Source organism: Siphateles boraxobius, unplaced genomic scaffold (assembly GCF_051911475.1).
Source record: "Siphateles boraxobius isolate OS27281-9 unplaced genomic scaffold, OSU_SipBor_1 25, whole genome shotgun sequence".
NCBI classification, from domain to species: domain Eukaryota; kingdom Metazoa; phylum Chordata; class Actinopteri; order Cypriniformes; family Leuciscidae; genus Siphateles; species Siphateles boraxobius.
In genome coordinates this window covers 5,330,001-5,356,577 of record NW_027508866.1, presented here as the reverse complement: position 1 = coordinate 5,356,577, position 26,577 = coordinate 5,330,001, and the positions used below count along the sequence as shown (strand labels likewise).

The following is a 26,577-nucleotide window of genomic DNA, read 5'->3' as shown; positions in this document are numbered from 1 at the left end:
GCGAACACACGTCGTGATGGAGAAGGTAAGTTGGAAGGAAGCTTGTCTAACATTATTAGGCTAGAACATTTAATATATTTCCCCTTCGTATACATTATTAGTGATGCAGTCAAAAACTCTACAACTACTTTGCAACCAGGCCAGAAGCTTTGGCTCAGTTTGGCTAGCTTACGTTATCTGAAACTAAGGGAAATGTCAGTGGGTATGGGAAGGAATGAAGATTTATTTCTTCATTTTATTTTAAATTATATATTATACTGTATTAATAGTCTTTCACGCCTGTTATCAAGGCATCAAAATGTGCAACAAACACTTACAACACAAAACACATTTCATAAGCTGGAGTGTGTACTCTTGTGTACACACACACACCTAATACTCTAATGTGTCCATTTGTTCACAATGTCCCACCACACAATAAATCATTAACTTATACCAGTTCGAGTTGACACATTCAAAATGCAAAAATATTGGGAAAGGAATGTTTGGAGCAATTTGTTATATTTTTGTATATTTGTAATTTTGAAATATAGCATTAAAGAGTATATTTGATGTGATGAATTGCTCTGTCATTTATCAGATTTACCAGTTGTTATAATTTCAATTTGTGCTGGTTAATTATGAACAATTGGTCAAATTGGGGGGCGGGGATGGGTGGGGGCGGGGCTCCATTGGGGCTCCTCCCCTAACCGCATGTGATCTCACTCCAAGCTTTTGATAAAACTTGAGAACCCTGGAATAGACAGATTCAGATACGTGCCTTAGTTTTTTGAGGTTTGGTGTGGGTGCCACAAGGGGTCAGCATAGTCTATGTGATCTTTCTGATTTTTCTAGGTCGTTCGGCTCTACAGAAGAGAGTAATGGCTTTGCTTCGGAGGATAGAGCTGCCCACTCCGGGAAACACAGAGGTCAGAGGTCACACATTTACATATTTAATGCCATTGGACAGTAATAGAGTCATTCTGGTTGGTTTAGCGAGGACATTTGCATTGTTCTGATTGTGAGATATTGTATTATTTAACGTCATTGTTTTGAATAGAGTCCTTTTAGCATAATATGTAAAACTTGATTTTACACAGTTTTGGTACTTGTGTGCTTTTTCTGTTGTTTGCTTAAAAAGTAAACTTGATTTTTTGGTCTAATTTGAAGATAACATAATGACAAACTTTAACTGCTCTGTTTGGTCATTTCAGGCCTGGGAGGACACACATGCTAAATGGGAACATGCAACCAGATTAATCTTAAGCCACCCAAAAACAAAACTGGAAGACGGTCAGGTCAGACACACAAACACTCACCACCAATAAAGGCCTTACAGTAGAAAATAAAATTTGTCTACATTCTTGATTCTTCAATTTAGGGGACATTTCTGTCCATTAGGTTAAGAAAAAAAATCCTATTTTAATTATAAAAGAGAGATTGTCTAATTTATTTGATCTTTTAAAATACCTTTTCCTAATTTGTAGTGTTAAAAAGTTTTAGGAAATATTTGTTTCACAGAAAGGTGAGTGTGAGTGTTTTTTTTTTTTGTCATTATCAAATCAGTTATTATTTGAGAATTTAGAACTTTAATTCAGTTGAAGTCAAAACATTATTTTTTCTTAGTTTTAGTTTGTGTTTTTAGTTATTCATTTATTTAAGTTGATATATATATATATATATATATTTTTTTAGATATATGATGTTGATGACGTTTTGCACCAAAGTTGGATAACCATGCAGTCAATTAACTTAAAAATTATAGTGATTAGTAATTATATAATAATAAGTATATACAGTATTATTTATAAACTTAAATATATTAATAACTTAAATTAATATCTACATAAACACTAGCTAAATCTATATATAAATAACGTATTTAAACTTAAATTAATAACTAAATGAAAACAAGCTAATCCTAAAAAAAAAAAAATCTCAAATAATAATTTTAAAAAACGTACTCCCACACTCACATTTTTAGACAAACTAAAACTTCTACACTACAAATTAGACAAAGAAATTAAAAAGATCAAATAAATTATGACTTAAAAAACACATGACTAAATGTTGGCTTTTACATTTAAGCTCCTAAATCCTGTCTCATCCCTCAGGAATGGATCAATATGACAGGCTTCCTGTGTGCATTGGGTGGTGTGTGTTTGCAGCAGAGGAACACGCCGGCTCTAGCCACCTACAGTCCTCCCATGGGCACACTGAACGATCGCAAGAGCTCCATGGTGTCCATGGCCTCGTGTGAGGGGAGCCCAGAGACGCCCCTGAGTAGGTTCCTGGACCGTCTTCTGTCGCTGATGGTGTGCAGTCATGAGAAGGGCCATCAGATCCGCACTAACATCAAAGACCTGGTGGGGCTGGAGCTCAGTCCAGCGCTCTACCCCATGCTGTTCAACAAACTCAAGAACAGCATCAGCAGGTTTTTTGATGCCCAGGGGCCGGTGAGACAGCTAGTGGCCACAGTTAATTGTGGTAATAAGTCATGAGCAGGTTGGATGTCATTGGTACTCATGTGTCTGTGCTAATATTTTAGGTGCCAATTAATGAGACCAACACGCAGTTTGTGGAGCAGACCATCGCCATCATGAAGAACTTACTGGACAACCATACGGAGGGAAGCTCGGAGCATCTAGGTCAAGCCAGCATTGAGACCATGATGATTAACCTGGTCAGGTAAGTCATTTGCTTGCTTGTTAGTATAACATTTATTGTGAAGATCATTGTTTTCTTCATAAATGTTTCCAGATATGTTTGTCTGTCTTCACTGAGAAAGACGAATTTGAGAAATTGTCCCACCATTTGTTTATATTTCTACTATAATATAATTTGATTGATTTTAATGTAACTTTTCATTTAAAAGTTGGGGGTCGGTCAGATTTTAAAAATATTTTTGAAGTTTATTTGATCAAAAATACAGTAAAACTGTAATATTGTGAAATATTACAATTCAAAAGAACTGTTTTCTATTTAAAAATTGTAGTTGATTTATTTATTATGGGAACTTTTAAATGGTGCTGTATGTAATAATATAATTATTTAAATATAATTTATATATATATATACATATGTAATTTAACCTTTAATATTATTCTTTTTTATTTAGAATAATGTATTATATGTTTTTAAAAACTTTATAAATCAAATGATAAGCTTTATTTAAAAAAAGAAAAATAATATCTAAAAATTATACTGTTATTATACTTAAACAGGAAATACCAAGACTACAAAAACATATATTAATTTTTGCTGGAAAATGATGGCATACAAGACAAATATACTGATAGTTTGTAGTTTCTAACCTATTTTTACTGATACTACCAAGATCATAAGTCATTCTTGAAATTTTGACAGCCTCATCTATGTTATCCTTATTGTTGATTCCTGTGTGCCCGCTGGTATGTTGGCAGGTATGTACGTATTCTTGGCAACATGGTTCATGCCATCCAGATTAAAACCAAACTGTGCCAGCTGGTAGAGATCATGATGGAGCGCAGAGATGACCTCTCCTTCTGCCAAGAGATGAAGTTCAGGTACAAATTTATTTTTATTGTCAGATTATCTGGCATGCTTTATTCCTGCTCTGGAGATGCATCACATTTCTGTTTGTCCCAGGAATAAGATGGTGGAGTATCTAACAGACTGGGTGATGGGAACATCCAACCAGGCCACTGATGATGATGTCAAATGCCTCACCAGGTAACACCCTCATGAACACACGATTTTTATTCAGACAGTGTTATGTTTAGTCCATTGGACTTTGGTTTTGAGAAACCTTGATTAACATTAGCAGTGTTGTGCCTGAACGCGTTCATTGAACGATAGTTCATGAACTCGTTCATATTTTGGGCGAACGTGAACTGAACGTACTGTATTACTGCCTGATGAACGTTACTGTGAACTCGTTCATTCTGGTGTCTGTGAACGCCACGCTCTCTCAGTTTAACTTCGTTCAATAGGGTGCCAGATTTTTGTAGAGCGAAAACCCGGCTAACACGCACTCTAAACAGGCCTTAATATGTAGCGGAAAAACACCCAATCTGGCAACACCAGCACCAGGGTCGCACCGCCGCATGCGTCATCAGCACAAAAAGCAGGAAGGGAAGTAGTATGATCATTTAAACGAGTTTTATGACAAGGTCGGTGAGGATGGGAAAAATCTTACATTTCTGTTCAAACTTTGTCCGCCGATAAAATAAGTGCTGTCTGTGGTTCTATATGGGCTGTGGCAATCATTTTGAAAAATAATAGCTCGCAGCAACATATGGAAAAAAAGAACTATGAACTAGTTCAAAATTTTAAAGTATGAACTGAACTAGTTCATTTTAAAATTTGTGAACTGAACTTTGAACTAGTTCATGTAGAAAGTGAACATTCCCAACAATGAACATTAGTGTAGCACAAATCGAAACATGGATTTTTTGCTCTGAGCTCTGTGTTTTGATTGACAGGGATCTGGATCAGGCGAGTATGGAAGCGGTGGTGTCTCTTCTAGCCGGGCTGCCACTCCAGCCAGAGGAAGGGGACGGTGTGGAACTGATGGAGGCCAAATCTCAGCTCTTCCTAAAGTAAGACTTTCAAGTTCCATATCAAACCCTTCGCCTTACAATGTGCCTCCATTAGGTTTGCACTTCACCCTGTAGGGGTGTAAATCGGAGTCTTAATGACGATTCGATACGATACCGATTTCTTAAAGGGGCATTCGGCAATTATTTCAACTTAATAAAACCGTTTAGAAATCATTTGGATGGTTTAATAACCTGTTCTGGTGAGAATGGTGGCTTTCCCCGCTCCCCCCAGCGTTCCCAGGCGGAAAACCAACCTTGCAACATGAGGATTAACGTCCCGGTAAGTTGGAAATAGGAAGTCTCGTGAAAAGCGAGGATGAGCGAGAAACACAAACTGCTTTACGGCAATCCGACATAAACACACAGGCCGCCCTCAATGTGTATGATGCATTACCCACCTCGGTAGACACACTCCACACGATAAAGTTGGCGGGCTCCGATAATAACAAAAGCACATGAGCAGCGGTAGAAAGGGGGAGGAGGGGCCGCAAGTGAGTGTTTTTACGACAGTGTTGTGAAATATACGCCTCACAGCTGAGAAAACATGCGACAAACAAAAGTAATCAGTGAAGAAATAGCTAGAGTTGCCGAGTTCCCCTTTAAGCCAACGATTCGATTATTTTCGATACTTCAGAATTTCCCGTGATACGATTTGATTCAATACTAGATATTTTTACATGATATCTACTAAGTTTCAAATAAATCAACAAAAAAATAAATAATTTGCCTTTTATTGAGAATACAAAAACAGTATTAGTGGCGACCAGGACGAGGCCCAGGGACGTGAGAGAACGGCGCGAGGCCGGTGGCGTGAGTGTTGAAGGGGTGGTTAAACACGATTTCACTTTTCTAACTTTAGCTAATGTGAAATGTTGCTGTTTGAGCATAAACAAAATCTGCAAAGTTACAATGCTCAAAGTTCAAAGCAAAGGGAGATATTTGCTTTTAAAGAAAAGGACTACAACAAACGTCTGGTATGGACTACACGACATTCCTCCCGGGTTAGTGACATCAGCAACCCTAAAATGTACATAAACCCCGCCCCCGGGACACGCAGTCCATGTTGAGAAGAGGAAAAGTTGTTGTATAAGAGTGTATTTGTGAGTCAGCTCAAACTTTAGCATCCTTCTTTTCACATGCAATAAAAAGTCACTCTGTGTGCATCTCACAACAGTTCCTATACGAGCGATTTATTGATTATGATGAAAGAATATGCTAATTGAAGATAGTTAACTCCACATCAGCAACATAAATTCATCAACTAACCATTCAGAGACGTCCTGTTGCATTCTACATGTTGTCACTTCTTCTTGAGTCTCTCCATCATTGTCTGACTCTGTTTTAACATTAAAGGCAGAACAGTTTCTGTCATTTTAGTGTGTCTGCGTGAGGTAATCGCTCTGCTAACACACAAGAGCTCTTGAAACCCCGCCCTCTGAGGCAGCTCATTTGCATTTAAAGGGCCAGGCACAAAACGGTGCGTTTTTGCTAACGCTCAAAAAGTGACACCTTTAACATGCTATATAAAAATATCTGTGGGGTATTTTGTGCTAAAACTTCACACACACACTCTGGGGACATCAGAGATTTATTTTACATCTTGTGAAAAGGGCATTTCACCACCCCTTTAATGAACGTCACCTGTGAGACGCACCGGTGAGAGATGTGAGACCGGTGCGTCTCACAGGTGATGTTCATTAACACTCACGCGTGCCGTTCTCTCACGTCCCTCGGCCTCGTCCTGCTCGCCACAGTATTCTATTCACATAATGTTTATGTTACTCTATAGCAGTCTTTCTCTTTGCAAACAGCAACATCTATTACCACTGCTCCATCTGTTTTCCTTTCCAAAATACTTCCACACCCATGACTTTACGCCGACTGGAGTGTGTAACATTTCACTTTCATTGCCAGCTCGCTCTGACGGTTCCATCGCTCTTGAAAGTCAGACTCAACAATGTGTGTGAACATTGATAGACTGTGAAACGTAAGTAACGCGCGTGAAGCGGTGTGAAGTAGAAGACAGTAATGAGGTTAGCGCCACCCGCAGCTTAGGAGTAGGTTGTACGCATATGTCGGAGTGGATGCTGAAAATAGACAGGCGGCAAAATAAACGCATTAATCGATACTCTTGCGGACGCATTGATGCATCGAATCGCCGGCTGTATAATCGATGGATCGATACGAATCGATTAATTAGTGCTGGGCGGTATACCGGTTCATACCGAAAGCCGTTGTATATTTTTGTTATGATATTAATTTTTAATATACCGCCATACCGATGTATTTAATTACACAACGTTCGGAATGAACGTTACGCTGCGTCACGCGACACTGTTTCAGGTGGACCCTTTACAATGGTGCACTTCTAAGCAGTGACTGCGAGGCGAGGGTAAACCTTTTACAGTCTATGGGGTAAACAGCAGTGCTCTGGTTTTACGTTACAGGGAAGATGGATGCTGGAGAACTATGGCGTTATTTTCCTGTCAAATGTCGAGAGCGAGCCCAGAGAAAATGTATCTGAGAGCGCGGCACATTATATTCCGCGCACGAGCAGAGAGATTCGTGCTTGCGCATTATATTAATGTACTTTTGCGCTACAATAATGCGCAAGCACGAATCTCTCTGCTCGTGCGCGGAATATAATGTGCCGCGCTCTCAGATACACGCTGGTCTATTTTCTCTGGGCTCGCACAGAGAATCCTGCACTTAAAACGTGTTCAATGCAAACGCGAATCTATCCTCTTGTCCAGTTAACAATTTTAGGTTATAAGTACGTTTTCATAACGTTCCCATTAAGTCAGGGGTCGGCAACTTAAGGCACGCGTGCCAACACTGGCACGCGGAGGGTTAATCGCTGGCACGCAAGCAAGCGCGAGAGGGGTGTATGTATTTCATTCAGATAAAGTAGCCTACCTCCCACCTATATACAGATCTACATATTGATGTAATAATTCCTTGTAGTAACAGCTTGTTTTATTAAGTTAGGAGTTATTAATATTATTAAAGTGTGAGTATTAAACTGCACAACTCAATGAAAGCGTGCAGCTCTAACAAACCATTGGTCAGAGTGGTCGCGCTGACCACTATGGAGGACCAGCTCTTCCATATTTAAAAATAAATACAGAAATAAATAAATGCTCAATAAATAAATAAGCATACAATTAATTGCCCCAAAAAATACAATAAACAAATAAATGTAGGTAGAAATTAAATTATACAGTGAGACATAAATGTATATATCTCTTAATTAGCTTCCATATTTATTCACCTTTGTAATAATTACCTTATTTATTTATGTGCATGTTATAATATTTTTGTCTGTTTTATTCTTCCTTTGTATTTTTTTATCCTATTTATTTCTTCAATGCTATTTATTTCTGCCTGTCGTTTTTACATTTCTGTATGCATTTCTGCCTCATTATGCAAATGAGGAGGGGCTGTGTCTTAAGGGGTCAAGTTCTGCCCATTGGTTGGTTAGCATTTTACTGCATCGGTCGAATCTACATGCCACCGGCCACAGTCACAACAAAGATGGCTACCTACGATGAAGTTGTCAGTGAGCTGAGGCATTTAGCAACTGTTTTTGAAAACAATGCTAACGTTATAAGTATTGACTTTATTATTTTTCGTTTGGACGCTCTGACAGAACGTGTGTTTCAGTTAGCGGCACACATGGACACAGATGTCGACAATGTAGTTTTTCAGAATCTAGAGAAAGCGGCCCATCTTCTTAACTCGGTCGCTAACGTTAATCACACACCTGGGATAGCTGGTCGCCCTGCTTATATGCTGCCTGTGGACGCCGTGGAATAGTGCAATGGCACCAACAGGCAAACCCGCATGTAAAAGTCCTTCCACGGCGTCCACAGGCACCATATAAGCAGATATATGCTTATCCGCTTCCTCGGGATTCTGAAAAACTACATTGTCGACATCTGTGTCCATGTGTGCCGCTAACTGAAACACACGTTCTGTCAGAGCGTCCAAACGAAAAATAATAAAGTCAATACTTATAACGTTAGCATTGTTTTCAAAAACAGTTGCTAAATGCCTCAGCTCACTGACAACTTCATCGTAGGCAACCATCCTTGTTGTGACTGTGGCCGGTGGCATGTAGATTCGACCGATGCAGTAAAATGCTAACCAACCAATGGGCAGAAGTTGACCCCTTAAGACACAGCCCCTCCTCATTTGCATAATGAGGCAGAAATGCATACAGAAATGTAAAAACGACAGGCAGAAATAAATAGCATTGAAGAAATAAATAGGAAAAAAAAATACAAAGGAAGAATAAAACAGACAAAAATATTATAACATGCACATAAATAAATAAGGTAATTATTACAAAGGTGAATAAATAAAGAAGCTAATTAAGAGATATATACATTTATGTCTCACTGTATAATTTAATTTCTACCTACATTTATTTGTTTATTGTATTTTTTGGGGCAATTAATTGTATGCTTATTTATTTATTGAGCATTTATTTATTTCTGTATTTATTTTTAAATATGGTAGAGCTGGTCCTCCATAGACCACTGCGCATCAGCGCAAACAAGTTATCCAACTGACACCTTAAAGCTCGTTCCGCTGTAAATAGTTAATGCTATAAATTTCAACCAAGTGTATAGAGTCCTTATTAAACATTCCACACATATTAAAATGACTGCGATGCATGTGGAAACTCAGTTCATGCGTACCTGATCACTTCATGTTTTTTCTCTGATTGGAAAGCTATCCAATCGTGAGACAAATGCCCTCTGATTGAGAGCACACTTTTACATATTCCAGATGAAAATGAACAAAATGCATATATGCATTATATATGCTTGTTGAAGTCACAAATGTAAATTTCACTCCTCCCAAATTGGTAAAAAAACAAACACAAAAAAAAACATGCTAGTGTTATAACGGCTCCCGGTTTATAGATATGACAGCGCTGCTGCAACACGCATCTCTTCAGCAAGCCGACGTGCAAACTGGCGCAAATGAAACTGAAAGTTTAGCTTACATTCTGAAGCTCAACACACAGGTGTCTTCATTAAAAGTAGTGAGATGCAGTTATGTTGCCAAGTGGAAGTGTAACACTTTTAACAAAACTGAAAGAAGTCAGTAAAAACACGAATGACCAGGTCCAATCTGTTCTTCAAAGTCTAATTTAGGCCTGAAAACAAAGATGACAAATCTAAGACAAGTTCCATGAGAAACATTTTAATTTCTGTACTATTTCTGTGTTAGCCATTATGAATATTTAAAATATGTTTATGTTTATATATACATGGGGGGGAAACTTAAAAATGGCACTTTATGACAAATAGGTTGCCGACCCCTGCATTAAGTTATAAAAACGTTATTTCTGAATGTTCTAGGAACATTCAAAACGTCCAGTGTTTTAGACGCTGTATTAACATAATTTCTTGGTTATAAGAACTTTATTCAAAACGTTATAAGAACGTTCAATTCTCCCGTTATATAAACGTTGTATTAACGTTCTTGCTTGGTTATAAGAACATCATTCAAACGTCATTAGAACGTTCAATTCTCCCGTTATATAAACGTTGTATTAACGTTATTTCCGGGTTATAAGAACGTTATTAAAACGTTAAGAAATAACAATTTTAGGTTATACTGGGCGCTATTCTATTCTACAATATTCACTAATGACACAGACAGTAAAACAGACCATCCTAAGACAATTTATGCAGTAATTCCTCTCTCAACCAGTAGAAAATACTTTGAACACCTGATTATGCATGAAAAAAAAAAACCCGTCATAAACCGGAAAACCGGCATTATTTTGAAAAAAAAAAAACGTGAATACATTTTTGGTCAAACCGCCCAGCACTACGATTAATATTTACACCCCATCACCCTGCCTCCTGCTTTACTCCCCAGGTACTTTACTCTGTTCATGAACCTGCTGAACGACTGCAGTGAGGTGGAGGACGAGGGTCAGCAGGTAATCGGACGCAAACGGGGGATGTCCAGGCGATTGGCGTCTTTACGGCACTGCACCGTCTTGGCCATGTCCAACCTGCTCAATGCCAATGTGGACAGCGGACTCATGCACTCTATTGGTGGGACAACCGAGCCACAACCTCTCAACTAACACTTTAAATTCATAAACCACTAAACCAGCCTTGTTTTATTTTTATCATTTTTTTTTCCTTTGCCTTTTTTTATTTCCTTTTATTATGTTTTTACGTTTTATACATGTTTACATATTTTATTAAAAATTTTTTTTACCCATTTGAACACTTTAAAACGGTCATATATCAAAATGTTAATCTTTAGTTAAACTTGCAGTTGCAGTTAATAAATCTTCCACAATGGTTTCACTATTTCTTAATCCTTCCCTGTTCTAGCATCTACTATTCTGAATGATCTTTCAAACTTTGCATTGCTAGCACTTCTTGTATTATTGCTTGTATTCCTTATTTGTAAGTTGCTTTGGATAAAAGTTTCTGCTTAGTTATTATATATATACATATATATAACTGCCCCTGAATATAAATTTACATATTATAACTAAGCAGAAACTTTTATACATATGTAGGTGGGGAAGTGAGGTGTCCTTGAGCAATCGCTCCCCGGGCGCCGTGTGTGTGTGTGTGTGTTCACTACTCGCTGCTTCTAATGTGTAGGCACTAACTTGGATGGGTTAAATGCAGAGGACAAATTCTGAGTATGGGTTACCATACTTGACTTTAACGTCACTTATAATCTACCGAACATAAAATTGCTTTTTGTGACAATCTCTCACAGTATATAGTAAGCACTTTGTAACTCACATCATCAAGCTTTATGCTCCGTTTATACGAAGGGAAGACGCAGATATTTCCCTGCGGTTTGGCCTCTCATTTACACGAAAACCCCGCTTTTATCACAGAAAACGATTATTTCTAAAAACTCCGGCCAAAGTGGAGATTTCTGATAATGCCGGTTATGTGTTGCCGTGTCAACTGGGAGAAACGGGGTTTTAGGTTCTCAAACGTCACATTATACGCCAGAAAAGCGTATGTGAGCGAATGTGAGCGCCCAGTTTGGCATGGCGCTCGACGGCGTATTTATGCGGGTTGATGTAAATGACAACTTTTTTGAAAACGATGTTGTGTGCAGGATGTTATTATTGGAAACAGGGGGGGGATATTCGTTTCTCTAAATACCCGGCTATGTGTAAATGTGGCCTTATGCGTGTGCTGCTCTCCTGCAGGGCTGGGCTATCATAAGGACCTTCAGACCAGGGCTACTTTCATGGAGGTCCTCACTAAGATCCTGCAGCAGGGGACAGAGTTTGACACGCTGGCAGAGACTGCTCTGGCTGATCGCTTTGAGAGACTTGTGGAACTTGTCACAATGATGGGGGACCAGGGGGAGTTGCCTATCGCCATGGCGCTGGCCAGTGTGGTGCCTTGTTCCCAGTGGGTGGGTACATTATGCAAATCTGTACAAGATGAAGAATTAATTTGGCTCCATTTCAAACTGTTCTTCACAATTCACTATGCAGCATATTTTTTATTATTTTATAAACGTCAACTTTTTACTTTTTAGAATTGTAACGTTAAAGCTTTAAAATCTTCCCGTGATTTACAATACAAATGTACAATACAAACAATGATTATTTGCATACTGATTTGGCAATGATTCCTTCTTTCTGAGACATTTTTACATATTAAATAGCTTTTTGTCCTGCTTCTATTTATCCATCTATATTATTATCATCATCATTCTCTTTCTCTATAAATCAGTGTTTGGGTTTAATGTTTCATCTTTAACGCTGCATCTTTTTATTTATTTATTTTATTGTGTCATTTTTCATTAATTTTACCATGACCAGTGGTTCTCAACCTTTTTGACTCAAAGGCCCCCCATATAGGCTAAGATATTTATTAACTTATATATATATAAAATATATATAATTTTTTGAGAGTAGTTGACCTGTAATTTAACACACTTCTTAAACCCTTTTTTCAACCCCTTGCTTTTTCTCCAGAAAATGCTAAAGTTATTATGAAAAATATATTAAAAAAACTTATTATAAAATGTAAGGATGTCCCAATCAAGTTTTTAGTCATTGAGTATCTGCCGATACAGGGGCTCAAATATAAAAAAGGGGCATCTATTACTACAATATCCAATATAACAATAACTATAGTAATATTTTATATAATTCTAATAATAAGACATAGGTAGATGTAAACATCTGTTACAATGGTAGACATTGTAAACAGACTGTGTGGTCACAATTATGAATATGGAACTACTGATATAAACTTCTTGTATGCATCTGACGTAAAATAAAGGATCAGGTTTAGGATCGAGGATATCGATAAGTTAAAAAAATGCTTAATTGGCCCAGATACCAATCTTTGAGTTCCCTAATTCTTTCTTTCTTTATTATTGTGACAAAACTATAGGCCTGGTTTCACAGACAGATCTTAAATTAGGTCAGGATTAGGCCTTAGTTCAAATTGGACATTTTTAAACATGCCTTAGAAAAAAATTAGTTGTGTGCATCTGAGACAAAACAATGGCATTGACATGTTTTAAGATATGTCAATGAAAGTTACTTTCAGTTAAAACAGCTCAATAATGCATTTTTAGTCTGGGACTAGACTTAAACCAGGGGATAAGGTTACGCTTTATTTTGATGGTCAACTTTAGACATTCTACTAACTTTAAGTAACTTTCCTACTACATGTCAACTAACTCACATTACAGTATTGTTTGACTGTAGTAGACCGTCAGGGTTAGGGTTAATAGAATAAGTTGACATGTAGTTACAAAGTTACTTGTAACTTTAAATCAGTATAATGTCTGTTGGGGAACTATCAACATAAAGTGTTAGCAGATAAGAATCAAACAGTCTGCTTATACTCTAATGACTGCTAGTAGACATGTAGGTGCAAATTTCCTTATAGTTAGTAAAATGTCTAAAGTGGATCATCAAAGTATTACCAAATATAAATTGCGTTTGTAAATGCATTAATATGAACTGTGCCTCCTTAGGGACATTTTTGGCCTTTTCAGTATTATTTTTTTTTTTATCACTTTGCCTGTGTTAATGCCAACTGCATCAAATTTGGCACAGGTGTGTATTTTTATTGTAACTTTACTATTCCACCGCTATTTCCTTAAAAAAATATTTTTTGCACTAGGTACACAAAATACTCCCACTCAGCGCCTTTTGGACAAAAATGGCCCCATTGAAACCCATTAAAACTTTTGCTGGCACCCAGTTAGGAAAATCTGTTACTGCGCCCAAACAAAATCTTACTGAAAGCTCATTTTTTGAGATATCAACCTCAAATTTGGAACACAACTTATTTATATTTATGGCTTTGATTTTCTAGCTGTTTTAGAGTTCAACTTGTTTTATAAAATTTATATTTTATATAAAATCATTTTCATAAATCATTTTCATAAACTTAAATCTATATAACTTTTTTCTGCATTTACTTATTCATTTTTGTTTACTTCAGCAATAATCTGCCAAGGGTCTTTAAAATGATACCAAACTTAAGTCTGCTCCCAAGCTTCAAATTTTTATGAGTTTTTTGACATGGACATTTTTGTCCTCTATGGACCTATGTATAACTTTTTTTAAATGAGGCACAAGTGTTAACACTCACCAGTTTATTTTTTTTAATATCAATCTGTGTATGATTGAACTGTAAACTCATAGTCTGAGTGCTTCTTTAGTTATTCTGGTGTTTGGTCTTTTCAGGCAGCTGCTAAGGCAGCTCTTAATCAGGAAGTTAATAAATGTCAAATTCCTCCTTCAGATATCAGACCGATTATTAACCGATATATTTTAAATAAGTGGAAAGAAGAGTGGAATATGTACAAGAATAATAAGTTGTATGAAACTCATCCGGAAATAACAAACAGACTTTTTTTTATCAATTTTAAAACTAAAAAGTTTGACTCTTGCTTTTTTGCTTAAAGGTGAAGACCCAACTTTATGTATGTTTTGTAAAATTCCCTTATTTGTCAAACATATTTTATTAGATTGTCCTGGACTTAACGCAAGCAGAATGCTCTTTTATGAAGTTACTTCATTGAAGGACATATTTAATGAGATTATGCCTGAAAAGGTTTTGGATTTTTTATCATGTTAATTTAAAAAAAGACTTGTTGTTTATATTTGTTTTGTTTTTATTGTATTTATATGATATAATAGAATTTTTGCCATGAAAATAGCTTTGAATGCTGACATGGAATTAAATAAAATAATCTGAATCTGGTCTTTTCAGGATGAACTGGCACGTGTTCTGGTGTCTCTCTTCGATTCGAGACATCTGTTGTATCAGCTTCTGTGGAATATGTTCTCCAAGGAAGTGGAGTTGGCCGATTCCATGCAAACATTGTTCCGCGGCAACAGCCTGGCTAGTAAAATCATGACGTTCTGCTTTAAGGTGCCTCCACTCTTCCCCTGGCATGCACTGAAGTCAAATGACAATTCAAAGTGGCAAATGATCCGGATTAAGTTTCCCTCTGTGTAACATGGAAACTCCTTCTTTCAGGTGTATGGGGCCACGTATCTACAGAAGTTATTGGAGCCGTTGCTCAGGGGAGTGATCACTGGTGCCGAGTGGCAGATGTTGAGCTTCGAGGTGGATCCCACAAGGTATCTGTCCGACTGACACATTAAATCAGTGCTTCTCAACTGGTGTGTTGGTGCAAATTCACCTGTCACTTGATAGACGCTAGCCAAATTAGGCAGAGGCAGTATGTACAGGTCATTCTCAAACCCTGTACAGTACAAAACTAGCCAAAGTGAAAGAGAATTTAACCCAGACTAATTTGAATAGAGTTTAACTTGTGACGAGAATAAACTGGTTTGTGTCGACCACTGTGTGTTTTGTGTGGGGAATAATTGGCCACAAAATCCTCGATGTTTGATTTGAAGGATTTCTTTGGGTGTAATTCTATGTAAGAAATTAACCATTTTTGGTAATTATTTGTTTTTTTTGGGGGGGGTATTTTGGTGTTGTGACACCCAAAAATGAAAATTCTGTCATTTACTCACCCTCGATTTGTTCCAGTCCTTTCCATACCCCAGTTGGGCCCATAGACTGATTGCTTACCCTTATTTTTCAAAATATCTTGCTTTGTGTTCAGCAGAAAAAAAAAGTTAATTAAGGTTTGGAACAACTTGAGGGTGAGTAAATTATAAAATAAAATAAATTAAAGTTATAACAGTGATGTTATCCAGTAAATACAGCGGACTTGTGATGTTTAGCTTCTGTTTGGAGATGATCCGGTTGTGTTTTTCCCTCAGACTCGAGACCGGTGAGAATTTGGAGGAGAACCAGCGCAATCTGTTACGGATGACCGATCGCTTCTTTCAGGCCATAATCAGCTCATCGGGCGAGTTCCCTCCTCAGCTCCGCAGTGTCTGTCACTGTCTCTTTCAGGTGAGACTGAAGACTTGTTTCTTCTGTTTGCAGTTTGTGGAGTTACTTTCTCCACAAACTGCAAAAATTGTTTGACATTTTTTTCTCTAAATATCAGACATTTGTTTTTTTTACCCCAGTTCAACCCCAAATGTTTGCATAGTAATGTATATACTCATTGATAGCTGACAGCATTATTAAATTATTGTGGATGTCTGTGTTAATATGTATGATGATATCACTAATGTCAAATATGCTTCAGTTTTGCTGTGAAGACTGATTGTCGAAATTAAACAGTTTAACGTCAACATTGAATCAAAATTTACTTGACGTTTCTGGCCTAATGGTAACAGAATTGGACTGGTGACCCAAAGGTTGCTGGTTCGATTCCAGTACCGGCAGGAATATGACTGAGGTGTCCTTGAGCAAGGCACCGAACCCCCAATCGCTCCCCGGGCGCCACTCAAGGCTGCCCGCTGCTCCGGGTGTGTGTATCCACGTTTGCAGTGTGTGTGTGTCTACTACTCACTACTCTGCTCCTAATGTGTGTGCACGCACTTGGATGGGTTAAATGCAGAGGTCAAATTCCAAGTATGGGTTACCATACTTGGTCATCACGTGTCACTTTCACTTTCATGTGAATGGCAAATCATGTTGACTTTAAAATCTGAAGTGGTTTATTTCAAAAACATATTTGATATAAGTTTCGAGTGTGTGATGATGAGAAGGCCCATGCAGATTGAGCAAACCTTTTTCTTATTTTCTGTACTGAAAGAATTTGTGTGGTTTGTAAACCATTCTTAGATACATTTTTGCCTTGAAGTGTGAAAGCATAGTGTTATGTATAGTTTTTAATGATTTATAAAGAAATTAATTTTACATGTGTTTCAGAAATGAAGCCTGTTGTGCAGGAAAATCTGTGGAATTTTGCAGAATGAATTAAAATGGTTACACGCTTAAACAGGTTGAATAAACAAACATTTGGGGCCAGTAAGTTTTTATTAAAGAAATCAATACTTTTATTCAGCAAGGATATGTTAAATTAATCAAAAATTACAGTAAAGACAGTTATAATATTACAAAAGATTCATATTTCAAATCATTGCTGTTCATTTGATCTTTCTATTTATCAAAGAATCCTGTAAAAAAAAAATATATATATATATATATATTTATAAATATAAATATCAAACATTTGTTTTTTACCCCAGTTCAACCCCAAATGTTTGAATAGTAGTGTTTATACTCATTGATAGCTCACAGCATTATTAAATTAGATAAAACTATTTACAATATTCTTTTTATTTATACCTAGTTTGTTTAAATATCCAATTATGATTATTGCCAGCGGTTCAAATTGGAGAAGCCCATTCCACACGAGCCTGGTAGTAAGGGAACGCGTGAGTGTGTGTGTGCGTGCTTGCGTGCGTGCGTGCGTGCGTGCGTGCATGCTAGCTTGTGCCGTGACTTGTTTGTGCTCATTTCTGTCCTGTAGGCTACTTGTCACTCTCTCCTGTCTAAAGCATCTGTCAAAGACAGAAAGGAAGTGAGGAAAGCAGTAAGTGTGAATGGCGGATGTATCTGCTTCCTGTCCTGATTCACTTCATTAATCTAAGACTCTTGTGCACCTCTGGCCTGCATTACTGTCATTACATCAAATCATATCTACTAATTTCCTGATTTTTGGCAAGCTGAGATTTCACTGAATGTACCTCTTAGCACCAACACCAAAAAAAAAAACACAACAAACTCTGTAGCTCCGGACATCATCTTTGCATGGGCCGTAACTCTCAGGACTGAGGTTTGGAAATGATCAGGCCATTGAATGCAGTGGTGCATTGTGGGTAATGTAATTTAGTAACGAACTCCGCCCCTTCTTGAATGTTAGAATGATTTTATGCTTGATCGTTCAACCTGAAACGTTAATTCTGAGTAAAGGAAACAAAATTTCTCTGTAGTGCAATTTTAAATGCTTTGCTTTTTTCTTCTCTAACACTCTTGAAGGTCACTCACTGGTGAAGACCTCCGCCATCACTAGACTGTTTAATGGCTTCAAACTGCTTTCTACACTTTAACTCTAAAGCTCCTGGTGCCTTTTCATTTAGATAGTTCCCTTACAGAACCTCATGTTATCATCTTATCAACAGATATCATTAATCCAGATACTCCACTAATCCAGAGTATAGTGCACGCTCAGAAAAAAAGGTACAAAAGCTGTCACTGGGACAGTGCCCTTCAAAAGGGTTCTAATATGTACCATTTAGGTACTAATATGTAAACTTTTGGTACCAATATGTACCTTTGAGGGACTAAAATGCACTCTTTAGGTACAAAGGTGTACCTTTTGAAAAGGTACCGCCACAGTGACAGCTTTTGTACCTTTCTTTTTGAGAGTGTGTGATTTGACTTGTAAATGTAAGAGATTTTGGTTCTGGTTTATAACTATCTTAATGAAATGGTGCCATGTTACCCCAGCCATAATACCATCCTTATATGTTCCTATGTGTGTTTGTGTGTCTTGGTTTCAGGTTGTGAGTCAGCGTTTCCCTCAGAACAGTATTGGAGCTGTAGGTAGTGCCATGTTCCTGCGTTTCGTGAACCCGGCTATAGTCTCTCCTTATGAAGCTGGGATTCTCGACAAAAAGCCTCCGCCCAGGATAGAGAGAGGCCTCAAACTCATGTCAAAGGTGAGAGTTTTTGGCATAGAGAATGAGATAATGCTAGTTTAAAAAAAAGAAAAAGAAATTGTCCATGCTGTAAAATAACAGTTGTACCAGCTTTTGTTGGTCAATGAAACAATACACTAATGCCTGTAAAGTACTGAAATAAATATCAGTAAATAATGGTTACTTAAATAATATAATAAAGTTATTTTTTTTAATTCGTTTTATATTTCCACACAAAGACGCATGATATAGTCTAAGCCTACCGCTCTGCGCTTTGAGAGGGATCAGGGATGTGGGACACGAGCAGGAAAGAGACCATCTCTTTTCTAATATCTTCAAGTTTTCTACTTGTTGTTAAAGAGTGAATTTTATCTTCCTCAGTGTCAAGAAATTTAGGCTATGTTTGTTTTTGCGCTGCCAGAGAAATCGAAACTAAAATCACACGTGTGTATGAAACGCGCTTTACAAATAAATTTTACGTGCCTTACCAAGTCTAATAACAAGCACAAGCTGTGTTAAAAAGAATTTGTACAAATAAATTTTACGTGCCTTACCAAGTCTAATAACAAGCACAAGCTGTGTTAAAAAGAATTTGACATGCAAATAAAAAGTTAGGCTACCTGTCCTACAGTGTTTTTTTTCTACTTTAGGATACCACAGTAAAGAATGCGAATATAATAAGCCTAATTAAAAGCGAAACAAAGGAAGAAACATTTATAATCCTCTGCAAAAATGGGTGAGACTTGAGTGAAGATTTGGGAAAAGAAACAAGAGATTCCATGTCCAGTGGAATAACTAATTGAATATTGTTAAATACTGATAATCAGGAGACCAGATCGCAAACAAGAATACAAAGCTGACAAAGCTTACATTTTTATGGGCTCACGCACAACTCTCTCATTCGTCATGAATCCAAATGTTTCCGTGGCTGCGATGTAACATATAATTGTTAACCTATTGTTTCAACTGTCCATCCTAATAAAAACGGCTAATCTAAGAAAATTGTAAAAAAGAATATTGTATTTCGGCAGATTTTATAGTGTAAACATTTTCAAGCGCACATGAGAACCCTTTCGAGGGGGATGCCAGGTGTGCGGAAAAAACAATAATTCCCCAGAATATTCAAATCCAAATAATGAAAATCGAATACCAACCCAACGAACGAATATTCCGGTCCAGCCCTAAAAACCTTCTAGCAGGGTTTATTTAAGCAAAAAGCCACTAAAATAATGCCTAAAACCCACTTAATAGTTGTAAAATGACTTAAAAGTAAAGTACAGTTAAGGCCATGCATTAAAGGAAGCATGATGAAAGATCTTGTGATGCAGGACATCAATATACAATAAAGTTGTAAACAAAACAGAAAGACTTGGACTTTTTAATAGACACGTTCAGTTAAAGTTGATCTTATTTCATTTTTCACGTGTCTGCAGATCCTCCAAAGTATTGCCAACCATGTTTTGTTCACAAAAGAAGAGCACATGAGGCCTTTTAATGACTTTGTGAAGAGTAATTTTGATGCAGCCAGAGGGTAAGAAAGCAATCATTGGGCTTCAGGATTTGATTCCTGCCACCAGCAAGGGTAACCTTTGGGTTTTCTTCTAGATTTTTCCTTGACATCGCCTCTGACTGTCCAGCGAGTGACTCGCTCAACCACAGCCTGTCCTTTATTAGTGATGGGAACGTTTTGGCCCTGCACAGGCTGCTGTGGAACAACCAAGAGAAAATCGGCCAGTATTTGTCTAGTAACAGGTGAGCAGGGCAGTGTGTGACCCGTGTTGTCATCCAGCTCATAGGGCCAATATCCAAGAGACTGTTATTGAAAGTGCAAGTGCAGTTTGGGCTTTTTTTTTTTTTAAATTAAATCTTGTAATTTTTTTGCTCATTCAAATCTCAAAATTTCACTTCGATTTCACTTTTACCCCTCAATTTGTTTTTCTCTGATCGGATTGTTTTCAAAAAATGCTGTCTTTAAAGAACAGCTGATTTATTGTAAAAATATTAATCTTCCATCATTCTGACTGACTAGGTTGTACATTTTCTGTCATGCTTTATATTTATCCATCAGTAAAATATTGTAACATAAGCAATAGAATTATTGATGATTCTCAATGAAGTTTCAGCCAATCAGAGTATCATTTTACATAATCTTCAGGGATCATAAAGCTGTTGGAAGGAGGCCCTTCGATAAGATGGCCACCCTTCTTGCTTACCTGGGTCCCCCAGAACACAAACCTGTGGCAGATACTCATTGGTCAAGCCTGAATCTCACCAGCTCCAAATTTGAGGAGTTTATGACCAGGTAAAAGTTGCTCAATGTTAAAAAAATAAGTTTTTTTTTTCTTGTTTTCTGGGGGGGAAAAACAACAACATCTAAACATTCTTAAAATAGATTCAAATATTTTTTTTGTTTTTTTTACATTTATACTTATACCCCAGAAATTACTATTTGGCTCTAGAGTAAGAAAAATACACACACATTTTCTGTAAAAAACCTTAACAAAAAAGGATACATGTATAATTTTTTTCTTTGTAAATGCATCTTGCTTTAGAGATGACTCGTTTTTTTTATTGCAAAATGAGACCTAATAATAATATTACTCTCAGTTTTATTTAATTGTTTTTTTTTTTTTAATTGCATTTGACTGTTTTTATTTAAACTGAAGTTGGACGTTGCACATTTGATATATGATTCCCTTCAAGTTTGCAAGTTCTTTTATATATTAGTTTCTTGCAGTGTCAGTAAATGATTAACTGTTTTTCTTTTTCTTTAGACACCAGGTGCATGAGAAAGAAGAGTTTAAAGCATTGAAGACTCTTAACATCTTTTACCAGGCGGGAACCTCGAAGAACGGAAACCCTGTGTTTTACTATGTGACTCGCAGGTAAACCTTCATAAACCTGACATGGTGCATACTGCAAAAGAATTAGAAAAGCACACGTTCTTTTGTTCGAAGTTTTATTGCTTCTGAGAACAACCAATTAACTAATAACAAATAGATCATATAATCAACAAAGGGAAATCTTTAAAGATATTACAGCATTTTACTACAATAATAGTAATAGTACAATATTTTTAAATATTATTACATAATATTAAGCAAAAAGCTGTTTGTTACAAGCTGCGCAACATCTACAAAAGTTTTGTAGCATTTCAGGAACAGACTCTTAAGTCTCTGAAGAATCTTATTTGATTGTCTACATTTGAAGCACAAGAGAGGTCGATAGTTATTGTATAATGTGTAGAAAGCGCAGAACCATGAGCACAGACAGCGGAAGCTTGAAGCAGCAAGTCATGGAGGAAGAGGAGGAACTGCTAAAAGGTTTGTGGTCTGTGGTGTTTTTGTTGAAGCTGGATGACATGTTGTTCATAACCTCATTTGCTCCGCCGGAGGAACCAGCGCCATTCGTGTTCTGGGTAGTCGCACTCCTGCTGGGGACTGATGTGGGTGAAGTAGTACTATTGATATTTTGGGTCGTGCTGTTGCTGGTGTAGTTAAATGCAGTAGTGATATTTGCACTAGTAGCATGCTGCATTTGGACCAGCATACAGCCAGACATCACAACCAGCAGCACCACACAGCTGTCCACTCTTAAAGCCATTTCTCTGATCTGAGAACAACATACCAAAACACAAAAATCATGTCACAATTTTTTTTTTTTTTTTTTTTTTACTATTTCCACAGTTGTGTTTAACACAAATATCATCAAATAATTTTTTTTCAGATAAAAAATAATTTATATTTATAGAAGGTTAAGCATAAATCAGAATTTAATGTTTAACACTTGGCAAAGAAATAATTTAAAGCTGAAATCGTTCCCCACATACTCACCAGCAGTGTTGTTCAGCGTTAATGTTATATCTCTGCGAGTGGTGATGTGCAGTGTCCCTAGACAGATGCAGATGCTTTTAATAATGACACCTGAACAAGAAGTCACATGATTCTTCAGAAGGAGGGTCAGTGATGGAAAGATCATGTTCACAAGATTTCCTTTTGTTTAACAAATGGTTTGTTTGCTTTTCATGATGTATCATGGTAACATCACGTAAGACTGACTTGAGTTTTCTTTATGGCAAAAGTTTTTTTTCCTACATAGCTGGGTAACCTGACCGTTTATCATGTCTCCAGCCATGATAGTGAATGCATTATGGTGAGAGAGAAAAAAACTGCTTTCCCATATGGAAAATCCTGTTAGCATCAGCTTAAGCTGTGTTTATAGAACGTGATCGGTGGTTTCTCCAAACTGGTTTAAGGTGATTGTCAAAGTGTTTGTGACCTGAAAGTGCTTAGATCATCTTGATCAAGTGTCCCTGCTGGTTGTCAGTAGCTTTAAAACATGATAGGAAGCTTTCTGTGCATTTCATCGACTGATTTATTTGTTTAAATTAAACTTTACATGCAAATATAATATAACCACAAAGAATAAGATGCTTTTTGTTCATGTTTATTTTTTAGCTTTAGTTTTATTGTAGTATTAACACTCATGCATTTAAATTAACAGAAACGTTTTTAAGCTAATTGGATTGTCAGTTAATCTGAGTAAAGTTAGTCTGATTAACATATGAAATGCTTCTGCATTCATTCCTTCCATGTAAACTTGTATGTTCAATGATCCTGCTTGTTGCTGCTCTACATCAGCAGATGGAGGTTATACTGCGAGACTGTTCTGTTTTGGAAGTTCATTTTAAGTTTTCATGATATGTTGAACACAAAAGTGAAATGAAAATGCAAAGTATCATATCCATTTGTTAACCTGATTTTTAGTATGTTCCAGTTTAGAAGCACCATGTGACCCTCAGAGCCGTTGTGTCATGGCCACCAGGAGGAACAGACAGCAGACTGATGTGTAGAGCGAGCCGGCACTGCGTCCTGAGCTTGTGTTTCTGCTGAGGTTCTGATTGGGTCTCTTCACGCTCCTTGTGCGGAGAGTGGTGGTCCTGCGGGTGGTGGTGAACAAGTCGACCGGGCCTTCTGTGCTTGAGTGAATATTTGAATCGGTAACCTCTGAAGTCGAGGTAAAGAGAAGACCCTTTCTGAAAGACTCCTGTTTCTTGGTGCTTCGAGATCCTGTTTGGTCATCCCTGGTGTTTAGGAGTGACGTCCCTGTCCAGGAGTGTGTGGTGACCGCTTGTACATATGGATGGCTTGGCTCCTCTGTTCCAAAGACGTATGGAGACAGCGTGTAGGTGCCAAAGTGCCCGCTCCCTGTCCTGGACAGGTGAGCTTCTCCGCAGGTGTGCCAGGTGTGGCAGGGGCAGCCCAACACTCTGGCGGATGTGTGTTTGGTCCACAGCAACAGGTGGCTGATGTTGGCAGTTTCTTCACAAGCCCAGGGATTGTCCCCTAGAGTAATGAGCTTCAGACCTTGGAGATGCTCGAATGCCCCTTCACAGATCATAGTAAAGTGGTTTGCATGCAGGTAGAACTGAGCCAGCCGGTGTAGCCGGATCAGGGACCCCGGCAGAATCTGGACCAGAGTGTTGTGGGATAGATCTACCACCTCCAGGTTTTGGGGCATGTTGGTCGGCACGGTCCAGAACTTGTTGTGACTGAGGTTGAGAGCCTTCAGGTTGGGGAGCGTGTTGTTGATGAAGACCACACGCTCCAGCTTGTTGACGGACAGGTCCAGAACTCTGAGGTTCCACTGGAACGCTGTGTCATCCTTGTTAAGTACACGTAGGCGGTTTCCTGAGATGTTGATTTCCCACAGCGCCCTTGGGAGTGATGCTGGGAAATGAAGAAGACGGTTATAGGAGATGTCTAGGATGCGCAGATGTGTGAAGGAGCTTAGGTGGTGATCAAGGTCAGATAGCCGATTGTGAGTCAGGTTGAGGGATTGAATGTTTCTCTGCAGGCCCATCGGCAGATGCCGAAACCCCCTCCAGGAACACTCAACTGTCCTATGGCTCTCGCTACAGGAGCAAGCAGTGGGACATTCTGCATGTACACATGTACACGTAAACCACAGTAAGAGCAGACAGGGCATCACAGAACACACGAGCATCTTCATGGTGTTCCTGTGGACAACGGCAAGAGGTTTATTTGTTACATGCGTGCAGAATGCATCTAATGCTGTTTGTTTATAGTATTGCACTAGTGTGCATGACTGGCTTTAAAGCTCCAGTAGGTAGCTTTTGCAAACAAATATTTGTTAAAACTCTCATTATGTCCTGAAAGTAGAATATGAGACAGATAATCTGTGAAAAAAATCAAGCTCCTCTGGCTCCTCCCTGTGGTCCTACTGCCATTTGCAGAAATACACCGCTCCCGGTCAGAAACAACCAATCAGAGCCAGGAGGAATGTCTTAGCAGTGTCAATCACGCTCGTGTACGCGATGATACACAGTACCGTCGTTTGTGACTCTCCTGTTCAAACTCGTTCATCCAAATGAACGAATCTTTTTTCGAGTCATTTCGTTCATTCAACGAACGAAATGACTCGAAAAAAGATTTGTTAATTTTGAACGAGTCTTTTTCGGAGTAATTTCGTTCATTTAACGAACGAATGACTCGAAAAAAGATTTGTTCATTTGGATGAACGAGTTCGAACAGGATTTGTGCTTATAAAACTTAAAGTTTTTTATTTATTTTTGAAATGACCGATCGTTTCGCTAGATAAGACCCTTATTCATCGTCTGGTATCGTTTAAAGCCCTTTGAAGCTGCGCTGAAACTGTCATTTGGTCCTTGAAACGTTTGTGTCCTATTGAAGTCCATTATAAGGAGAAAAAGCCTGGAATGTTTTCATCAAAAAACTTAATTTTTTTTCGACTGAAGAAAGAAAGACATGGACATCTTGGATGACATGGGGGTGAGTAAATTATCAGCAAAAGTTTTTTTTTAAAATGAACTAATCCTTTAACGTTATCTTAGTAGCTATAACTTATAGAAAGAGTGCAACCTTATAAAGTTACATGTATTGCAAAATACATAATGATTTGAGGACCAAGTTTGTAGTCAAAGTATGGGCAGGCCATAGTCCATTTAAAGCATATTGTTGATGTTTCGTCCCTATTAGTGAATGTTCCATAACTGTTTATAATCCGCCGTCATCGGTGGTCCTGCTTACTAGCCTGCGCGTTCACGGCAGGCTCCGCTGTGGGGGAGGAGCTGTGGGGGAGGAGCTATGGGGGAGGAGCTGTGGAGTGAGGAGCTGTGGGGGAGGAGCTGTGGAGGGAGGAGCTGTGGGGGAGGAGCTGTGGAGGGAGGAGCTGTGGAGGGAGGAGCTGTGGAGGGAGGAGCTGTGGGGGAGGAGCTGTGGAGGGAGGGCTGTAGCGCAGCAGAGAGCAAGGGGGTTGGACCTGTAGGTTGTGCTTGTTCAAATTTTCAGGCTAAGTCAACATTTCCTCAAAACTACCTACTGCAGCTTTAATGTGTGTTCTTTGGGTGTGTGTGTGTCTGTTTTAGTGGATCTAAAATTGATAGGATCTGATAATGGAGAGTCTAAATAATGATGATTATAAACATCTTACTATATTGAGTCATTTGTGTCTGATTATAGACCCCTTTTGCGCCGACGTCACAATTACATCACGTCGTTAGCTCAGCTGGAGGCAAAACAAAGTGAAAACTGGAGGCGGCCAATCCAAACCAGCACAGATTTGGCTACATAATAAGGATCGTAAATTATTATTATTTTTATTAAATGTCATCTTGTTGTGTTTCTGGGTGCAAGAATCACCTACAGGATCCAATTTGAAATTTTATTGCATAATGTTTTCCGAATGATTGTGATTATTAGTGAATCATCTATGATTGTATACATGGTTGTGATAGATTTTTTGAAGAACCTGGTAAGAAAGAATAATCCGCTGGGCAGGACCGCGCAATGTAACGTTGCCACAAGTCAAGACCATTCATCACATAGTTATAGGCATCTAAAGATTTATATGCCCTCAGTTTGTCTTTATGCTCGGTTTCTCAGGCCACTCACCCGAGGTAACGTTAAT

The 26,577-nt window shown here is 38.0% G+C and overlaps 2 protein-coding genes across 4 annotated transcripts in view; one reads left to right on the top strand and one right to left on the bottom strand.

The window, feature by feature from the left end:
• The window catches only part of nf1b (neurofibromin 1b), a 94,177-nt gene that overhangs the window by 23,314 nt on the left and 44,286 nt on the right, over positions 1–26,577 (top strand). The window contains exons 18-35 of one of the 2 annotated variants that reach the window (XM_077242115.1): positions 835–908; positions 1,194–1,277; positions 2,094–2,435; positions 2,528–2,667; positions 3,402–3,524; positions 3,607–3,690; positions 4,443–4,559; positions 10,458–10,639; positions 11,776–11,987; positions 14,819–14,980; positions 15,089–15,192; positions 15,847–15,982; positions 17,457–17,519; positions 18,490–18,648; positions 20,061–20,158; positions 20,233–20,379; positions 20,783–20,929; positions 21,402–21,512. In XM_077242115.1, coding sequence (XP_077098230.1) covers positions 835–908; positions 1,194–1,277; positions 2,094–2,435; positions 2,528–2,667; positions 3,402–3,524; positions 3,607–3,690; positions 4,443–4,559; positions 10,458–10,639; positions 11,776–11,987; positions 14,819–14,980; positions 15,089–15,192; positions 15,847–15,982; positions 17,457–17,519; positions 18,490–18,648; positions 20,061–20,158; positions 20,233–20,379; positions 20,783–20,929; positions 21,402–21,512 — 2,485 coding nt within the window. The remainder of the gene's footprint in view (positions 1–834; positions 909–1,193; positions 1,278–2,093; positions 2,436–2,527; positions 2,668–3,401; positions 3,525–3,606; positions 3,691–4,442; positions 4,560–10,457; positions 10,640–11,775; positions 11,988–14,818; positions 14,981–15,088; positions 15,193–15,846; positions 15,983–17,456; positions 17,520–18,489; positions 18,649–20,060; positions 20,159–20,232; positions 20,380–20,782; positions 20,930–21,401; positions 21,513–26,577) is intronic. The other variant, XM_077242116.1, reaches the window with a different exon arrangement.
• LOC143749689 (oligodendrocyte-myelin glycoprotein) overlaps positions 21,573–26,577 on the bottom strand; it is a 6,569-nt gene continuing 1,564 nt past the window's right edge. The window contains exons 2-4 of one of the 2 annotated variants that reach the window (XM_077242135.1): positions 23,383–24,646; positions 22,461–22,517; positions 21,573–22,239 (exon numbers count right to left, since the gene is read on the bottom strand). In XM_077242135.1, the coding sequence (XP_077098250.1) occupies positions 23,425–24,646 (1,222 nt within the window). In that variant the 3' untranslated portion in view covers positions 21,573–22,239; positions 22,461–22,517; positions 23,383–23,424. Of the gene's footprint in view, positions 22,240–22,460; positions 24,647–26,577 lie in introns of both variants that reach the window. The other variant, XM_077242134.1, reaches the window with a different exon arrangement.